The sequence below is a fragment of the Vigna angularis genome, chromosome 11 (genome assembly GCF_016808095.1).
Source record: "Vigna angularis cultivar LongXiaoDou No.4 chromosome 11, ASM1680809v1, whole genome shotgun sequence".
Lineage (NCBI taxonomy): Eukaryota > Viridiplantae > Streptophyta > Magnoliopsida > Fabales > Fabaceae > Vigna > Vigna angularis.
Genome location: NC_068980.1, coordinates 18,781,044 through 18,796,220, shown reverse-complemented (window position 1 = coordinate 18,796,220; position 15,177 = coordinate 18,781,044). Strand labels below are relative to the sequence as shown.

Below are 15,177 nucleotides of genomic sequence, written 5' to 3'. Positions count from 1 at the left end.
AACGATTTCCATTTTTTCTAAATATGTATTAAAACTTTATTTTATTACATAAGTTACACCTATTGTAAATTTTTCACTCATTTTACACTTTTTTTTCTTCAAATTAAACAATATCACTTACTATTTTTCTATTTTTATTTCCTTTTCAATTCAAAGAAAACCTATTTTACGCTTTCTTTTTTCCAAATTAAACAACATCCACTTACTATTTTGTTTTCTTCCTATTTCCTCTTTAGTTCAAATAAAGCCCAATCCAGCTAAGACGGCCGTCTAAAGTAACCTTTTTACCAACAAGTTTGGTCGCCACCAAAACTTTTTCAACCATCCTATCAAATTTCAAGCCACAGCAACTTTCTTTTAAAGAAGAATCTTTTACATAAAAAACAACAATTAGTCTCACAAAAAGAATCAAGATTTATTTAAAAAATATCTTAACTAGTTAATAAATATTTTCATTTATCCAAAATAATAAAAAGTTAAATTCGAATCATATACTTAAAAAAAAAAACAATTTATTCACCACTTGTGGATCCTTCCAAATCCAGTGGCTGCCCAAAAGGTCCAGAAGATACAAATTCAAAGTTTTAATTTAAGTCCCCTTGTTTTGTTGTGTTTATATTAAAATTTTGATAACTTTTTAGAAATGAATTGAAATTCAAATTTGTCCAAACATATTTTTGAAAGTTGGAAGCTTTACAGCAGAAAAAATGCATGTAGTTTGGCAGCTTTTGAAGTTGGAAAGAAGTTATAAAAGAGGGTGTGGTCAGATTGTAAGCATTTGCAGCATTTGTTAACAATGGAGGGAATGAAGAGTAAGATAGTTGTATTTGGAGGAACTGGTTATATTGGGAAGTACTTGGTGAAGGCAAGTGTTTCTTTAGGACATCCAACTTTTGTGTATACTCGTTCTCTTAATTCACAAACTTCTTCTTCAAAGATACAACTTTGCAAGGAGTTCAGCCACATGGGAGTTACCCTTGTCCAAGTTAGTCTATTCTCTTCTTTCTTCTCCTTTACATGGAATTTTGAATAAAAAATTAAGATGAAATATTTCTCATTAAGTAGATCTATGTTTGATTCAATCTCATAAACATAATTTATAAGTTAAAATTTACGTCTTACTTATTTTAATTTCATTCCAATTAATACGCGTTATTTAACAAGTTTTTTACAAAATTAAAATAGTTAAAGATTTTGTATCGATTAAAAATAAGATAAATTTCTAACGTATAAATTTCATCTTTATGATTGAATTATGTAGTGTTGAATTAGGTTTAAAATCAATTTTTAATATAATATCAACATTATTTAAAAGATATTATCAAATATCATCTTGTAACTGATTTTATAAAGTTAAATTATGTTTAGAGTTGACTTTGTGAAACTAATTATATAAGTTAATTTGTCTAATTTTTGTTGTGTTTTTCTTTCCCAAAATTGTGAATATATAGGGGATATAATTTTAGTTTGATAAATACATTTAATTTCTTATCATACTTGGTTATCCTTGAAAATATAATTATGTATTAAACTTTTAGGTGAAAGTTTAATTTTAGAAAATTAAGTTACTTTTACTAAAAGTTATACGGATTTTCTTTTTTCCCTAATGAGTATGGTTGCATGAGCAGGGAGAACTTGAGCATGAGCAGATTTTGAAAGTGATTGAAAAGGTAGACATTGTGATATGTGCACTTCCATACCCTCAAGTGATGGAGCAACTCAAAATCATAGAAGCTATCAAAGTTGCTGGTAATATTAAGGTACTGACAACATTTTGTAATTTATTAGATTGTCATTATGTTAACATTATCACATCTTTGTATAAAAAATATAAGATAAAATAATTTTTAATAGCTAATGATTGATGAATTTTTTTTATATTAATTGGTGTTGCAGAGATTTCTTCCATCGGATTTTGGGGTGGAAGAAGATAGAGTAAACCCTCTTCCTCCATTTCAAGCTTTCCTTGATAAGAAAAGAAAAATTAGAAGGGAAATTGAAGCATCTAATATCCCTTTTACCTATATCTCTGCAAATTGCTTTGGTGCATACTTTGTTAATTATTTGATTCGTCCTCACGAAGAAAACAATCATACTATTGTTTATGGCAATGGTCATGCCAAAGGTACACATTTTATTTATTTACTTATTTTATTTTATTTCACATTTTTCATTTATTTTCTCTACACATTGCCTTGATGATGAAGAAAATCTAATGTAAATTTCAGCTGTGCTAAACTATGAAGAAGATATTGCCATGTACTCCATTAAAGTAGCAGATGATCCAAGAACATGCAATCGTGTTGTTATTTATCGACCCTCTAAGAACATTGTATCACAAAATGATTTGATATCATTGTGGGAACAGAAAACTGGAAAGAATTTTATCAAAGAATTTGTATCTGAGGAAGAGATTATCAATCTATCACGGAGTAAGACATTTTCTTTTTAACTTCTTTTTCTTGATATATAAACTTGAATTATATTTTTTTAAAATTGATATTAGAGTCGTTTAGTATCTATCAAAATTATTTCTGGTGTGTGGAGTGGAGGTTAATGACTTACTAATGTACAAGTTGCCTGATATTATTTTTGATCGTTTATATTTGAGGTTACTTATATACAAGGCATTCTGATATCAAAATTAATAAAGATTCAACAACTCAATGTATTAATGTGTATTAAATATCATCACCTATATCTTTACCTCAAACCTGTATTTAAAGATTTTAAAATAACTTTTGCATTAGTAATGACCTAATTATGACCTAATTGATAATAATTATATTTTTTCTTAAATTGGTTAGTATTAGAGGTAACTGTTCTATAAGTTGATCATTCGGTATGTTGGTGACAACCATTTGGTATAAGGAGTAATGCGTAATTGTGTTTGTAGTAAGACTAACCGTTTGGACAGTTATGTTAAGGTTGATGGGACGGTCGGTACAATAATCAAATTTATTAGTGTTTTTATTTGCATCTTGAGCATAGACTTATGGAGAACTAACAAAATTCTAATGGTGATTTGATTGCTAGTGCTAGTATTTATAGGATCAACATAAACCATGGATCTATGTTCATTTTAGAATAATATTTACATGGAGAGTATAATAACAACATAATAAATAGTAATTATGTACCAAGATTTAGTTATAATATATAAATATGACCCAAATAGATGCAAATTGAGTTATTCCATGATGAAGAGACTTAAAAACCCTTATTGAACTATGCTCTTTAATATGTTTATTGCATTGAATAAGAACAATTAGGTTTATTGTTTCACTTAGATTATCTTCTATTTTCAAGTTCTATATATTCAATGTTCAACGTTGGAAGTTAAATTTTCATTATAATTAGGATTTTTTTTACTATAATTAGATTAAAATTTCATTTTAATTAGATCTGATTTTCATAATGCTTTGATATGTTAAAATTAAACTTGTTATGTTAAAATTAAACTTGTTGAATGTTGATGCAGCATTACCTTCTCCACATAATATTCCAGTTTCTATTCTCCATAGTGTGTTTGTTAAAGGAGACCTCATGAACTTTGAGTTAGGGAAAGATGATCTCGAAGCTTCAGAGTTATATCCTGATTACAACTATACCTCCATTGATCAACTTCTTGATATTTTTCTTGTTCATCCTTTGCCTCCTGCATCTGCTGCTTTTGAATGAACATATTTTATACTACTCTAGTGCCTTGGAATTTAGAATCAATTTATTTATGTTGTATTCAAATTTAAGATTGTGTACAATGACTCTCTCATAGTTTGTGAGATGTTTAGCATGATTTTAGTCCAATATCTTCAACATTCGTTAGTATATGCCTATCGTGAATACTTTTTATTTTGATAATTAAATTAAAAATTTAAATTATTACTCTGTATAAGTACTTGGAAATTTTGTCGTGCTTGAGTAGTTATTGCTTGATAATGTCAAGTTTGGTTTTTCAAAAGTATAAAAAAAGGGCAAAACAACAAAATTAATATTTTTATAAAATATTCTCTTTGAGAAAATAATGAATAAAGTTTCTTTTCTTTAAATGTGAATTACTACAGATTTAGTTTAACAATAACTAGAAAGTAATAGGAAAAAATGATTATATTTTACATGTTAGGTTAAAATATAACTAAACATGTTTATAATTCATAATTCATCAATGAATTATAAATGTTTGTAATTTATTCCTAAAAAATATACATATAAATTTGAACATGCCAAAAAGAGTACAAGAATATAATCAGCTCTGATTAATCTATAAAAAATATTTTCAAAAATCAGAAAAACTAATATCCATGAGAATAAACAGCAATGAAGTATATCACATCAGTTTATTTATGTTTTATACAGATAAGTTTATCAGTAGCATCATATAAATATCTTTGAGCCTCGAAACATATTTTAATAATGTTGGTAAATTTTCTAAACTCAACTCACTGAATTTTTATTTATTTTTTTCTGAAAAAAGATAGTCCACTTATTTAGTATGTACAATTCATCTGAAAAAGGTGCTGATAAGGAATCTATGGTTCTGATTTGCGCACTTCATAATCAAATGTGCACATCAAAAGGAATTAAAACCTGTCATTTCTAGATACCTTTTTATGCATCACTTGTTTTTATTTCTTCTTAATATTTGTTTGAGTTAAATTGGTCTGATGGTCGGTCGTCCTTTCTTGTTTTGCTCTCTTTTAATTTTCAATCCTCTCTTAGAATGCAATCCACTTTGATGAGTTGTTGACCTGCAGAAAACATTCTGACGCTCAAGTCAGATATGTTTCACAAAGAGAGGACACTATTTTATTATGATAGAAAAAGATGATTTTACCTGAACATCAATCGTATATTTGTATGGCCTGTGGCAGGCAGACCCATTGATTAACCATTAGTGTAGTATATTTTTAGGCAATCAAACCCAATAATCAATTATTAATATCGTATATTTGTGAAGCGTAAGACAATCTGACCTATTAATACCTGATAATTGCCCATGAATGATCATTAACTCCGATCGGTATATTTTATATACTATATAAGCCCCCCAAGCCCAAGCGAACTCTTTGTTGAAAGAGGTGCGTAGGGATTATTATGAGCTTTAAAAGAGGTAGTTCATGTTGTATTTAGAGAGTCTATCTTCGATGTGCTTTAAGTCTTCATTGCTCCCTATTCCGAGCAGCGAACTCTAGGAGTTCTCTTTGGAACTGTTCCCTAGACTGAATAGAAAATGCTAAAATTTTTCTTTGAAACTTTTTCCTGTGCAAGAGATTTTCACTCCAAAAGATATGCGTTTAAATAAAATAAAGTAAACGCTTCAATATTTTATAATGAAAAGGCATTGGAACCTGACAAAGCTGAACATGTTGAGTAGTCGACCGATAGTTCTTTTTCGAACTTCATGCGTTGAGCAAAGATTTCTGAAGTCCTTTTTCGGTCTTCCCCCTGAGCGGCTTTAAGGCATGAGTTATTTTTCTAACTTATTGCGTTGAGCGGGGATTTCTGAAGCCCTTTTTCGGACTTCCCCGAGCGGCTTTAGGCAGGAGTTATTTTTCTAACTTCCTGCATTGAGCGGGGATTTCTAAAGCCCCTTTTCGAACTTCCCCCCTGTCGCAACCGGAATCGCGACGGGACGACGATCCAATAAAAGAAGAGAATATATTGAAAAGAGATTTTTTGGAGTCGCCACCATAGTTTATTCTGGAAAACTACGGAAAAACCATAAAATGATAAGGCATGGTCAAATTGAACCAGATTCTTGGTTCGGGAGTCGGTTACGTGTAGGGAAGGTATCAGCACCCTACAACGCCTGCCCTAAGGCAGTACCTTTAACTAAATGTGCGAATGTGGATGTGGTTTTCAAAGTATTTAACATTCCCTTGAAATAAAACTCTAAAGAAAACAAACAATATGTTTTAGCTTTTTGGGCCCGACAAGGATTGACCTTGCTCCTACGTATTCTCATGTGAGAAATCAGGGTTACGTAGTTCTTTTGAAAACTGCTTGAGAAAATTGTGTCTTAAAATTTGTTTGAGAATTTGTTATGGATAAGTTTGGATTTTTGGGAAAGTGAGCCTGACAAGGACTGGCCTTGCTCCTACGTATCTCCACTTTTGATGGAGAATCAAGGATCACGTAGTTCTGAAAGGCGATATTGTTTGAGTTCGAAAAGTAGATGTTTTTAGTTTTTTTTGAAGATTTTTTATGTTTTTGGTATTTTCATAGTATTATTTATATTTTTTTTTGCGTAATGAGTACTAGGCTGATGCGTACGATCGCACGAGCACTCACACGACTTTTTTCCTCTTATTGTTTTGCGTAATGAGTACTAGGCTGATGCGTACGATCGCACGAGCACTCACACGACTTTTTATTTATTTTGTTTTGCGTAATGAGTACTAGGCTGATGCGTACGATCGCACGAGCACTCACACAGCTTTTTATTTATTTTATATTTGGGCAATAAGTACTAGGCTGATGCGTACGATCGCACGAGTACTCATACCGAGATTTATTATATTAAATGTTTTTTAATGTTTTATATATTTTTTATTATTTATTACTTTTTTTTCTTTTTTTGAAATGAAACAAAATGAACAAAATCACTAAAACAAAGAGGTGGGGGAATCTTACAAGGGGTTACATCAGTAAAAACTAATAGCCAAACAAATAATAAAAATAAAGAAACAAAAGCCTAAAAATAAAACAAGAGAAACAACCAGGAGTGACGTGAGGAGAAAAAATTAAGCTCCTTTGTTTGGGTCAATGTCCTTTTTCTCCAATTTTGTATATGTCCGAGTGGTGTAGAAATGAAATTTGGAGGTGTATTCTGAAATGTGTGTTCAGTCCAATTCTTCTTTTTTTTAGAGTGGGCTTAAGCCCAAATGAAAGGGGAGTGTGAATGAAGTCTTGGCATTTGGTGTTTGTTGATCAAGGCAACCACTAGGGTCATCCTTCTATGAAAGGCTGGGAGCGGGAGAGTGGCTTTTCTTCATCATCCATGGCAGCCGTAATCCGAGACCAACCCGCCGTGCGTCGTCGCGGCCAACTGAGAAAGTCGCCGGCCACATCTTTACCTGTAACACCACCACACGCCTCGGCATTTCTTATTCCATGCGCTCAGGAGGCGCACTCTGACACGGCCACCGTACCTCTGTCACTCTCCGCTACCAGCTGCCGCCTTCAAACCGGTCCAGCCACTGCGACGAACTCCCCTTCAATCCAAGGCGTCACCGGCGATCCAACTTACCACCGAGACTATCGCTGGCCGCGGTGTCTAGCTCCTCCCCATACTCATCTCTGCGTGTGGGAGAGAAGAACCACTACGACCAAGTCTAGCCGCCACCGGTGTCTCCCGTGTTCGACGCTAACTTTCGCCGGTGCAACTCCCGACCACCGTCACTGGTGTGTGAAGATGACTGTCCAATCTTTTATCTCTGTATTTGGGTTGTTGGAAATGGATGAAGATTGGGTGGTGGCCGTGAGGTGTGGTTGATTGGTCACGGGTTGGGAGATGGAATGAGAGTTGGTCCTGAGGTGGTATAAGGATGAAGATGTTGATGTTGAATGGAGAGGAAAAGGACCAATGATGATGGGTTCTATGGGATAGGTTTCAGGAGCATAGTGATGGCTGGAGTGGAAATAATGTGTTGGAGATGGCTATGGCAGTGGGTGTTTGGCCGTGTATGAGTGATGATGGTCGTGAGGGGCAAAGGCCCTAGTCAGAGGTGGATGATGAATGAATAGTAAAATGGTCGTGAGGGAAAGAGGGAAGGGATCAGTGGGCGTGTTGATGATGCTGGAGATGGTGTTTGAAATGGAAGAGATGAATGTAATGGAACATGTCGGGAGTGGTGAGCCGAGAGGTGGAAGATGGTGTGTTGGAGGCCGTGAAGTGTTAACAATGGCCGTGGATGTCAAGATGGTTGGATGCGAGGATGGTTCGGTAGTAATATACACGTAAAGATATTTACAACAACATCTATTCAAAAGCAACACATGCTAACATAACACATGCAAACATAGTAACCACACAACAGAGACATACTTAACACATGCAGACTTAATAACCACATAACATAGACATACGCAACAGAGACATCTCGAGGGCAAAAATAACCAATTCACTAAAACCTGGTGTAAGGCATCACTTACCTCTTGAAGCTTGGTTCACTCTTTGCTAGCCTCCTGCGTCCGATCTCCTCCTCCTCTCGGTTGGCTTTCCTTCGCAATCAGGTGCTCCTTTCCCAGTTCCCTTTTTTTTATGGCTGGAGTGGATGAAGGTTGTTGCTGGAAGTGAGGACGAAAATGGAGGGCTGGGTATGGGCGTTTGGCTGTGTGTGTCGGTGGTTGGAAATGGAAGAAGATGATGATGTTGGATATGAAAATGGATGAAGATTAAAGTACTGCCATGAAATGGTATAAGGATGAAGAAAAATGGTCGTGAGGGGTATCGGAGATGGAAGCGATGAGGTTGGCTATGACAGTGGGTGAATATGGATGGGGATGATACTGTATAAGAGTTATAGGTCCAGTGGTGGAACAATGTTGGAGATGAAAGTGATGATATTGGTCGTGTGTGGATAGGTTGAAGACGAATCCTGGAGGTGGTATCAGGATGAGGATATTGATCTGATCGTGAGCTGTGGGGAAGAGATAGATGTTGGCCGTTTTTAGGTGAAGATGATGATATTCGAAATGGTATATGGATGAAGATAATGAAAAATCCCCCGCTGGAGGTGGTGTCGGATGGTTTTTATTGTCAGAAAGAGACTAGTGTCGGTAAGTTTGATTGGTGAAATTGTTGGTGGGCAGTTTTAGTGGGATGGTGGAAGTTGTTGGTGGTGATGAGTGGAGAACTCATTGAAGTGGGAGGTTGGTGATGGTGGGGAATAATGGGAAACAGTAGTGGAAGTTTGTTACGGTGGTGGTGAGTACAGCACTGGAGGTTGGATGGCTGGAGCATTTAAGATTAATGGTCAGAGCACTCAAGAATGACTGACCCTACCACCCACCAAATGTCTCATCTTGCTTCTCTTTTCTCTACTGTTGCACCTTTGTTGAATCTTCTGGAAATAGTAGCTCTGTGGTGCAGGCCGTGAGCAGCTGTTAATTGTACACCTTAGCTGTGTTGGACCGAGAATGCCTCCAAGACGTGCAGCCAATCTAAGCTTCTGGATGCCTATTGCTTCTGTTCTCGGGTTCTTCCTTCTGTCAAAGTAAAATGAGCACACAATTCCTTTAAAATTTTAAACAAGGATGACCTGCTGCAGCCGTGACTTTCACTCCCTTCTTTAATTTAATTTAATTAGGTGCGTGTGTGTGGTGGTCATGGTGCTGCACTCTTCAGCATTTTTATACATTTTAAAACAATGAAAACAGATTCACATGTACTTCTCCTTCATGTATGTGGCAACAGCTAATCAATTCAAATTCAGAATAATTTCTTATGCAGTTGGGACAGCCGTTAGTGCTAATTCAATGCTGCTTCTTCCCATCTCCACGTGTTAATGCCCATGCTTATTGCTTTGCTGCCATGTGCGTCCCAAGCTGCTGCTTCTGGATGGGAGTTACTGCTGCAGGCCGTGAGCTTCACAGCTGCTGGATGGTGGACCGAAAATGCTTCCCAAACTGCTGGAAGCGTGAGCTGCTGTTGCAATTTTGGAGATGCGCTTCTGCTGAACGTAGAACACCAAAGTGAAGGCGTGAAGGCTTGCTTCTTCTCCCATGCTGGATTGGACCGTGAACTGGTGTAGATGAGTTGATTGAAGCTGGAACTGCTGTCTGTGTGTGCTGGACGGTTGTTGGACGCTACTTCTGGAGTTGGACGTGTTGGAGCTGCTGGACAATGGCAGCTGCTCTCCAAGGTTGGCCGTTTGCTGGATGTGCTTCTCCCAAGTGATAGCACCTCTCTTTCTTCAATAATATCACATGTGTGGCAAAAGTACGTGGAGGATGCAATTCATGTTTCAGCTTTGTTAAAATGAAGCATTCCCTCCAGCTAGGCCGTGGGCATTTTGTGTGGCAGGAGCACTTCTTTACGCATACTCCAAGTTGCTCTCCTGGACAAGTGGTAGAAAAGGGGAGGTGATGGACGAGCGGTTGAAAGGGGAGGTGAGTTGGACGAGCGGTTGAAAGGGAGGTGATAAGGACGAGCGTCAGAAAAGCAGGACGAGCGTAGATGAGGGGGAACGAATTCGGCGAGCGGTCACGCAAAGGACGAGCGCTCAAAACCGAATGCAGGGAATACGAACGCTGGAGGAGACCGAACGTTCAAAAGAGAAACCGAGCGTCCAAGTGATGACCGAACGCTCATTAAACCATAAAAACCGAACGCTCAATAAACAATATAAACCGACCGTACGTTCACTAACCCAAAACAAGACCGAACATTCACTAATACAAAACCAGACCGAACGTTCAATAACACAAACATGACCGACCGCTATTTGCTGAACACCACAATGGGCCGAACGTCCAACGCCGAACGCTGAAGACATATAGCCCGAACGTTCATCAACATTATGACCGAACGGTTGAGATGAGGACGAACGTCCTAACACACCGAAATACCGAACGGTAGAACAGTGCAAAGGACGAGCGGATGAACTGTTTGGACGAACGCCTGATCAAACTGCTAGAGCGAACGGTATAGGACGAACGGTTGATGACGAACGTCCTAACGTCTTTGAGGTTGAACGCTTGAAAGCTGATCACGTTTGACCGAGCGGACAAGGATGTACAGTCAGATAAAGGCGAGGACGAACGTTCGAAATAGGCATAGGACGAACGGTTGGAAACAGAGGACGAACGTTCGCAACAGAGGACGAACGTCCTAAATTAACACATGACCGAACGGTTGAGATGAGGACGAACGTCCTAACACACTGAAATACCGAACGGTAGAACAGTGCAAAGGACGAGCGGATGAACTGTTTGGACGAACGCCTGATCAAACTGCTAGAGCGAACGGTATAGGACGAACGGTTGATGACGAACGTCCTAACGTCTTTGAGGTTGAACACTTGAAAGCTGATCACGTTTGACCGAGCGGACAAGGACGTACAGTCGGATAAAGGCGAGGACGAACGTTCGAAATAGCATAGGACGAACGGTTGGAAACAGAGGACGAACGTTCGCAACAGAGGACGAACGTCCTAAATTAACACATGACCGAACGGCCAAATAGTCAGTGCTTGAGGATGACCGAATGGTTGAACATGAGAATTGCCGAACGTCCTAAAAGTGTGAAAGACCGAACGCTCAAGCAGTCGCTTCTGGGCGAACGGTCGCAGCAACAGTGGGGAAGGACGAACGGTTTCAGCAACAGTGGGGAGAACCGAACGGTCACTGTTTGGACGAGCGACCACAGAGGACGAACGGTTTTTTTGCGAAAGAGGACGAACGCCCTCAGTTGAGGACGAACGTTTTCTTTCGTTCTTTTTTTTTTTTGTTATTATATACCTTTTTTTGTATTTTTTCTTATATTTTTCCTTTTGATGAAAATAAATTTTATTTAATCAACCCGGACGAAATTGAGTGTTGACACCCCCGACCGGCTTGAGGCAGGAGTTATTTTTCTAACTTCCTGCGTTGAGTAGGGATTTCTGAAGCCCTTTTTCGGACTTCCCCCCGAGCGGCTTGAGGCAGGAGTTATTTTTCTAACTTCCTGCATTGAGCGGGGATTTCTGAAGCCCTTTTTCGGACTTCCCCCCGAGCGGCTTGAGGCAGGAGTTATTTTTCTAACTTCCTACATTGAGCGGGGATTTCTGAAGCCCCTTTTCAGACTTCCCCCCGAGCGACTTGAGGCAGGAGTTATTTTGCTAACTTCATGCGTTCAGCGGGGATTTCTGAAGCCTCTTTTCGGACTTCCCCCCGAGCGGCTTGAGGCAGGATTTATTTTTCTAACTTCCTACGTTGAGCGGGGATTTCTGAAGCCCCTTTTCGGACTTCCCCCCGAGCGACTTGAGGCAAGAGTTATTTTTCTAACTTCCTGCGTTGAGCGGGGATTTCTGAAGCCCCTTTTCGGACTTCCCCCGAGCGGCTTGAGGCAGGAGTTATTTTTCTAACTTCCTACGTTGAGCAGGGATTTCTGAAGCCCCTTTTCAGACTTCCCCCGAGCGGCTTGAGGCAGGAATTATTTTTCTAACTTCCTGCGTTGAACGGGGATTTTTTAAGCCCTTTTTTGGACTTCACCCCGAATGGTGAACATGTTGTAGAGGATTGAATCTTCCTGTGAAAAATATTTTTACTCACAAAAAGCATGCGTTAAAGCAAAATATTCAATATTTTATTCTTATAACGAGATGACATTGGAACCTGATAAGATTGAACGTTGGTGTGAACCTTCCTGTGCGAGATATTTTTACTCACAAAAATAAGCCTTAAATAAAATATTCAACATTTTATTTTATAAAGAGATAACATTAGAACCTGATAAGAACGTAGGAGTGAACCTTCCTGTGCGAGATATTTTTACTCGCAAAAATGAGTTAAACAAATATATTATAATTTATAAATTATAATGAAAAGTGGAACTTGTCAAGGTTGAACGTAGGATTGAACCTTCCTGTGCAGGATATTTTTACTGTATAGGATATTTTTTCAAAAAAAATGAGTTAAGCAATTTGATAAGCCGTCGTTGAAGCTATCAAATTAATACTACTTTTCAAGACAACTTCAGTATTACCAAGTAGTATTCAAGAAAGTAGACATGGTTGAAGTAACCCTGAGTCGTCTCCCAACGAACACGGAATTGCTTTTGAATATCTGTGACTCTTACGAATGCTATGCAATGCTTATGAATAAAAGTAATGGTTGAAGAGTGTTTAAAGAATAAATAAGAAACTTAAAAACAGTTACGATGAAATAGGCTAATTCCACTGCTTTTCCAAGATAGATTCATCATCGGTTATTCACGGATAATTGTTCAATTGATTATTGTTTAAGTTTCAAATTAATTAAAGTACATTCTTAATCAATTTGAGGGCGATCATGCATTTAACTAAAGTAAATTCTCAATCAAATGCAAAACCTTTCTAGATTATTCACAATAAATTCAACCAAAGTACATTCTCAATCAAATTCTATTGTGTTTAATCATGTCTATTCTTAAATCTCCTAACCAAGTTAAAAATTAATCAATCAAAGTAAATTCTCAATTAATTATAGTTGAAATTATTACTACCAACCAAAGTACATTCTCAATTGATAGTAAAAACCATTTAATCATATGAAAGTTCCTAAATTAAATCAAAGTAGATTCTCAATTTAAACCTAGAAACCCTAAAACTCATATAATCAATATGCATGTAGATTGAAACATATTATGATGCAAAAATCTTTGCTTTTAACAAGATAGAGAGATGAAAGACATAGAGAGAGAACAACTTAAATCAGTAATCAAAATAAACAATTGCATTAACTTAACGTAACCTCAGAATCCATCATGGAATTACAGCAGAATAGCCCTAGATGCTTAGCTCTCCATGAATGGAGTTGAATACAAGATGAAAGAAAAGTGAGAGGAGTCTGAGAGAGTGAATTAATTAAGTGAAGTCCCCTGGGTCTCTTTAAATAGGCTTGATTGGGCTTGGACTCTGAATATTCAGTTGATAGAATCTTTTATCTTATATCTTCCAAATAACTAAAAGATTTAAACAATTATAACATTATTTGGAAGATATTTTCTGTTGATATTCTCAAATAAATTAATTCAACAACTGAATTTTATTTTTTTATCTTTTCTGACTTTCCAAAATTGCACAAATGCCCTGAATTTTTCTTTATCTACGCTTTAGCCCCTTCTGAGTTTCTGAAATTGCAAGAAAGCCCCTCAGTTGACCAGCTTTGACCAGAGGGGGACGCGCCCAATGGGAGCTCGACACGTGTCAGGCTCCTTCCTACCCAAAATTAGGGTTCAGAATTGGGGAAAGGGCTTCCCCCTCCGCCTCTGCCTGCGTCTGTTTGGGTTTTTCTTTTGAATTGCAGGTTCGAAGATGGATGGCAGCGGCAAGGAGGTGAGCACGGCGATTGTGCGTGCCGGAGGCGATGATGCTCGTTGATCGCGGCGTCGCCGTTAATGGCGCGATGAAGGTGGATGTTGCGGCCTTGCGATTGACGAAGGAGAGAGTGTTATCACGGCGGCTGGCAGTGCCCATGGTACTACGGTGTGGTTGATTGTTGCAGGTCCGGTGGCGAAGAAGCTTGAATCGTGAATAGGAAGGCGCGATTTTGGGGTTGATGATGGTGGAGAAGAGGACGGTGACTCTGTGCGACGGCGGCGAGATGTTGGTGATGCGAAGACGAACTCGCGGATGGCAGTCGTGGTGGCCATGGATGTCGCGCTTTGGTTTCGAGAAGGGAGAAGATGAACGGAGGTCGCGGCGTGGTGGTGACGGTGGCACGACAGTGGCTTTGGGCTTACGGTAGCGGCACGGAAGTGGCTGTCCGGTGACGGAGCGGCGCGGCGTAAAGGTGGTGGCGGCTAGGGTTCTGTTGGATTAGGGTTTCTCTGTTAGAGAAGACAGGGCTGACGTGGCAAAAGGCATGAGGTGGCTTGTTCTGGTTGGCTAGATCTGTGTAGGGAGGATTTGGACATGTGGCATGATCTGGTGGAGTCTAGCATAGGAGGGGTGTGTATAGGAAACTTAGGGAAGTGTAGTAGAAATGGCTTAGTGTTTGGGCTTGGTCTTTGGCCTGTTTCAGAAATAGGAGTGTATTTAGGGATTTTAGGGGGTGTAAGGGTAAAGTCTGCCTGTTTGGCCCATCTGTATATTATTTTCCAAATAAAATCTGATTTTGGGCCTTGAATTGCCATTTGAACCAATAGAACTTATAATTTCAGCTGCACAAATAAACGTAAGAATTTCCAAGAATAATTTATGCAATTAAAATCACTTTTTAAGTCCCTTTTAATTACAAACACAATATATCAAATCATCACAAATCCTCTTTAAATCAATCATTCAAGCACAATTATCCCATCAAAAATTTGAATTTTAAAGCATAAATGTGGGCATAAATATGCACTCATCACAATTATATTATAATTTATAAATTATAATGAAAAGCGGAACCTGCCAAGGTTGAAGGTAGGACTGAACCTTCCTATGCAGGATATTTTGACTCACAAAATAGGAGTTAAACAAATATATTATAATTTATAAATTATGATTA

The 15,177-nt window shown here is 37.9% G+C and overlaps 1 protein-coding gene across 1 annotated transcript; it reads left to right on the top strand.

Annotated features, from left to right (window-relative positions):
- The first annotated feature begins 725 nt into the window (after nt 1-725).
- Nucleotides 726-3,825, top strand: LOC108333744 (eugenol synthase 1). The gene is made up of 5 exons (XM_052870865.1): nt 726-985; nt 1,629-1,760; nt 1,897-2,125; nt 2,229-2,432; nt 3,482-3,825. The coding sequence occupies exons 1-5, from the start codon at nt 797-799 to the stop codon at nt 3,679-3,681; spliced, it is 954 nt and encodes a 317-aa protein (XP_052726825.1). The 5' UTR covers nt 726-796; the 3' UTR covers nt 3,682-3,825.
- Nucleotides 3,826-15,177: the final 11,352 nt, after the last annotated feature.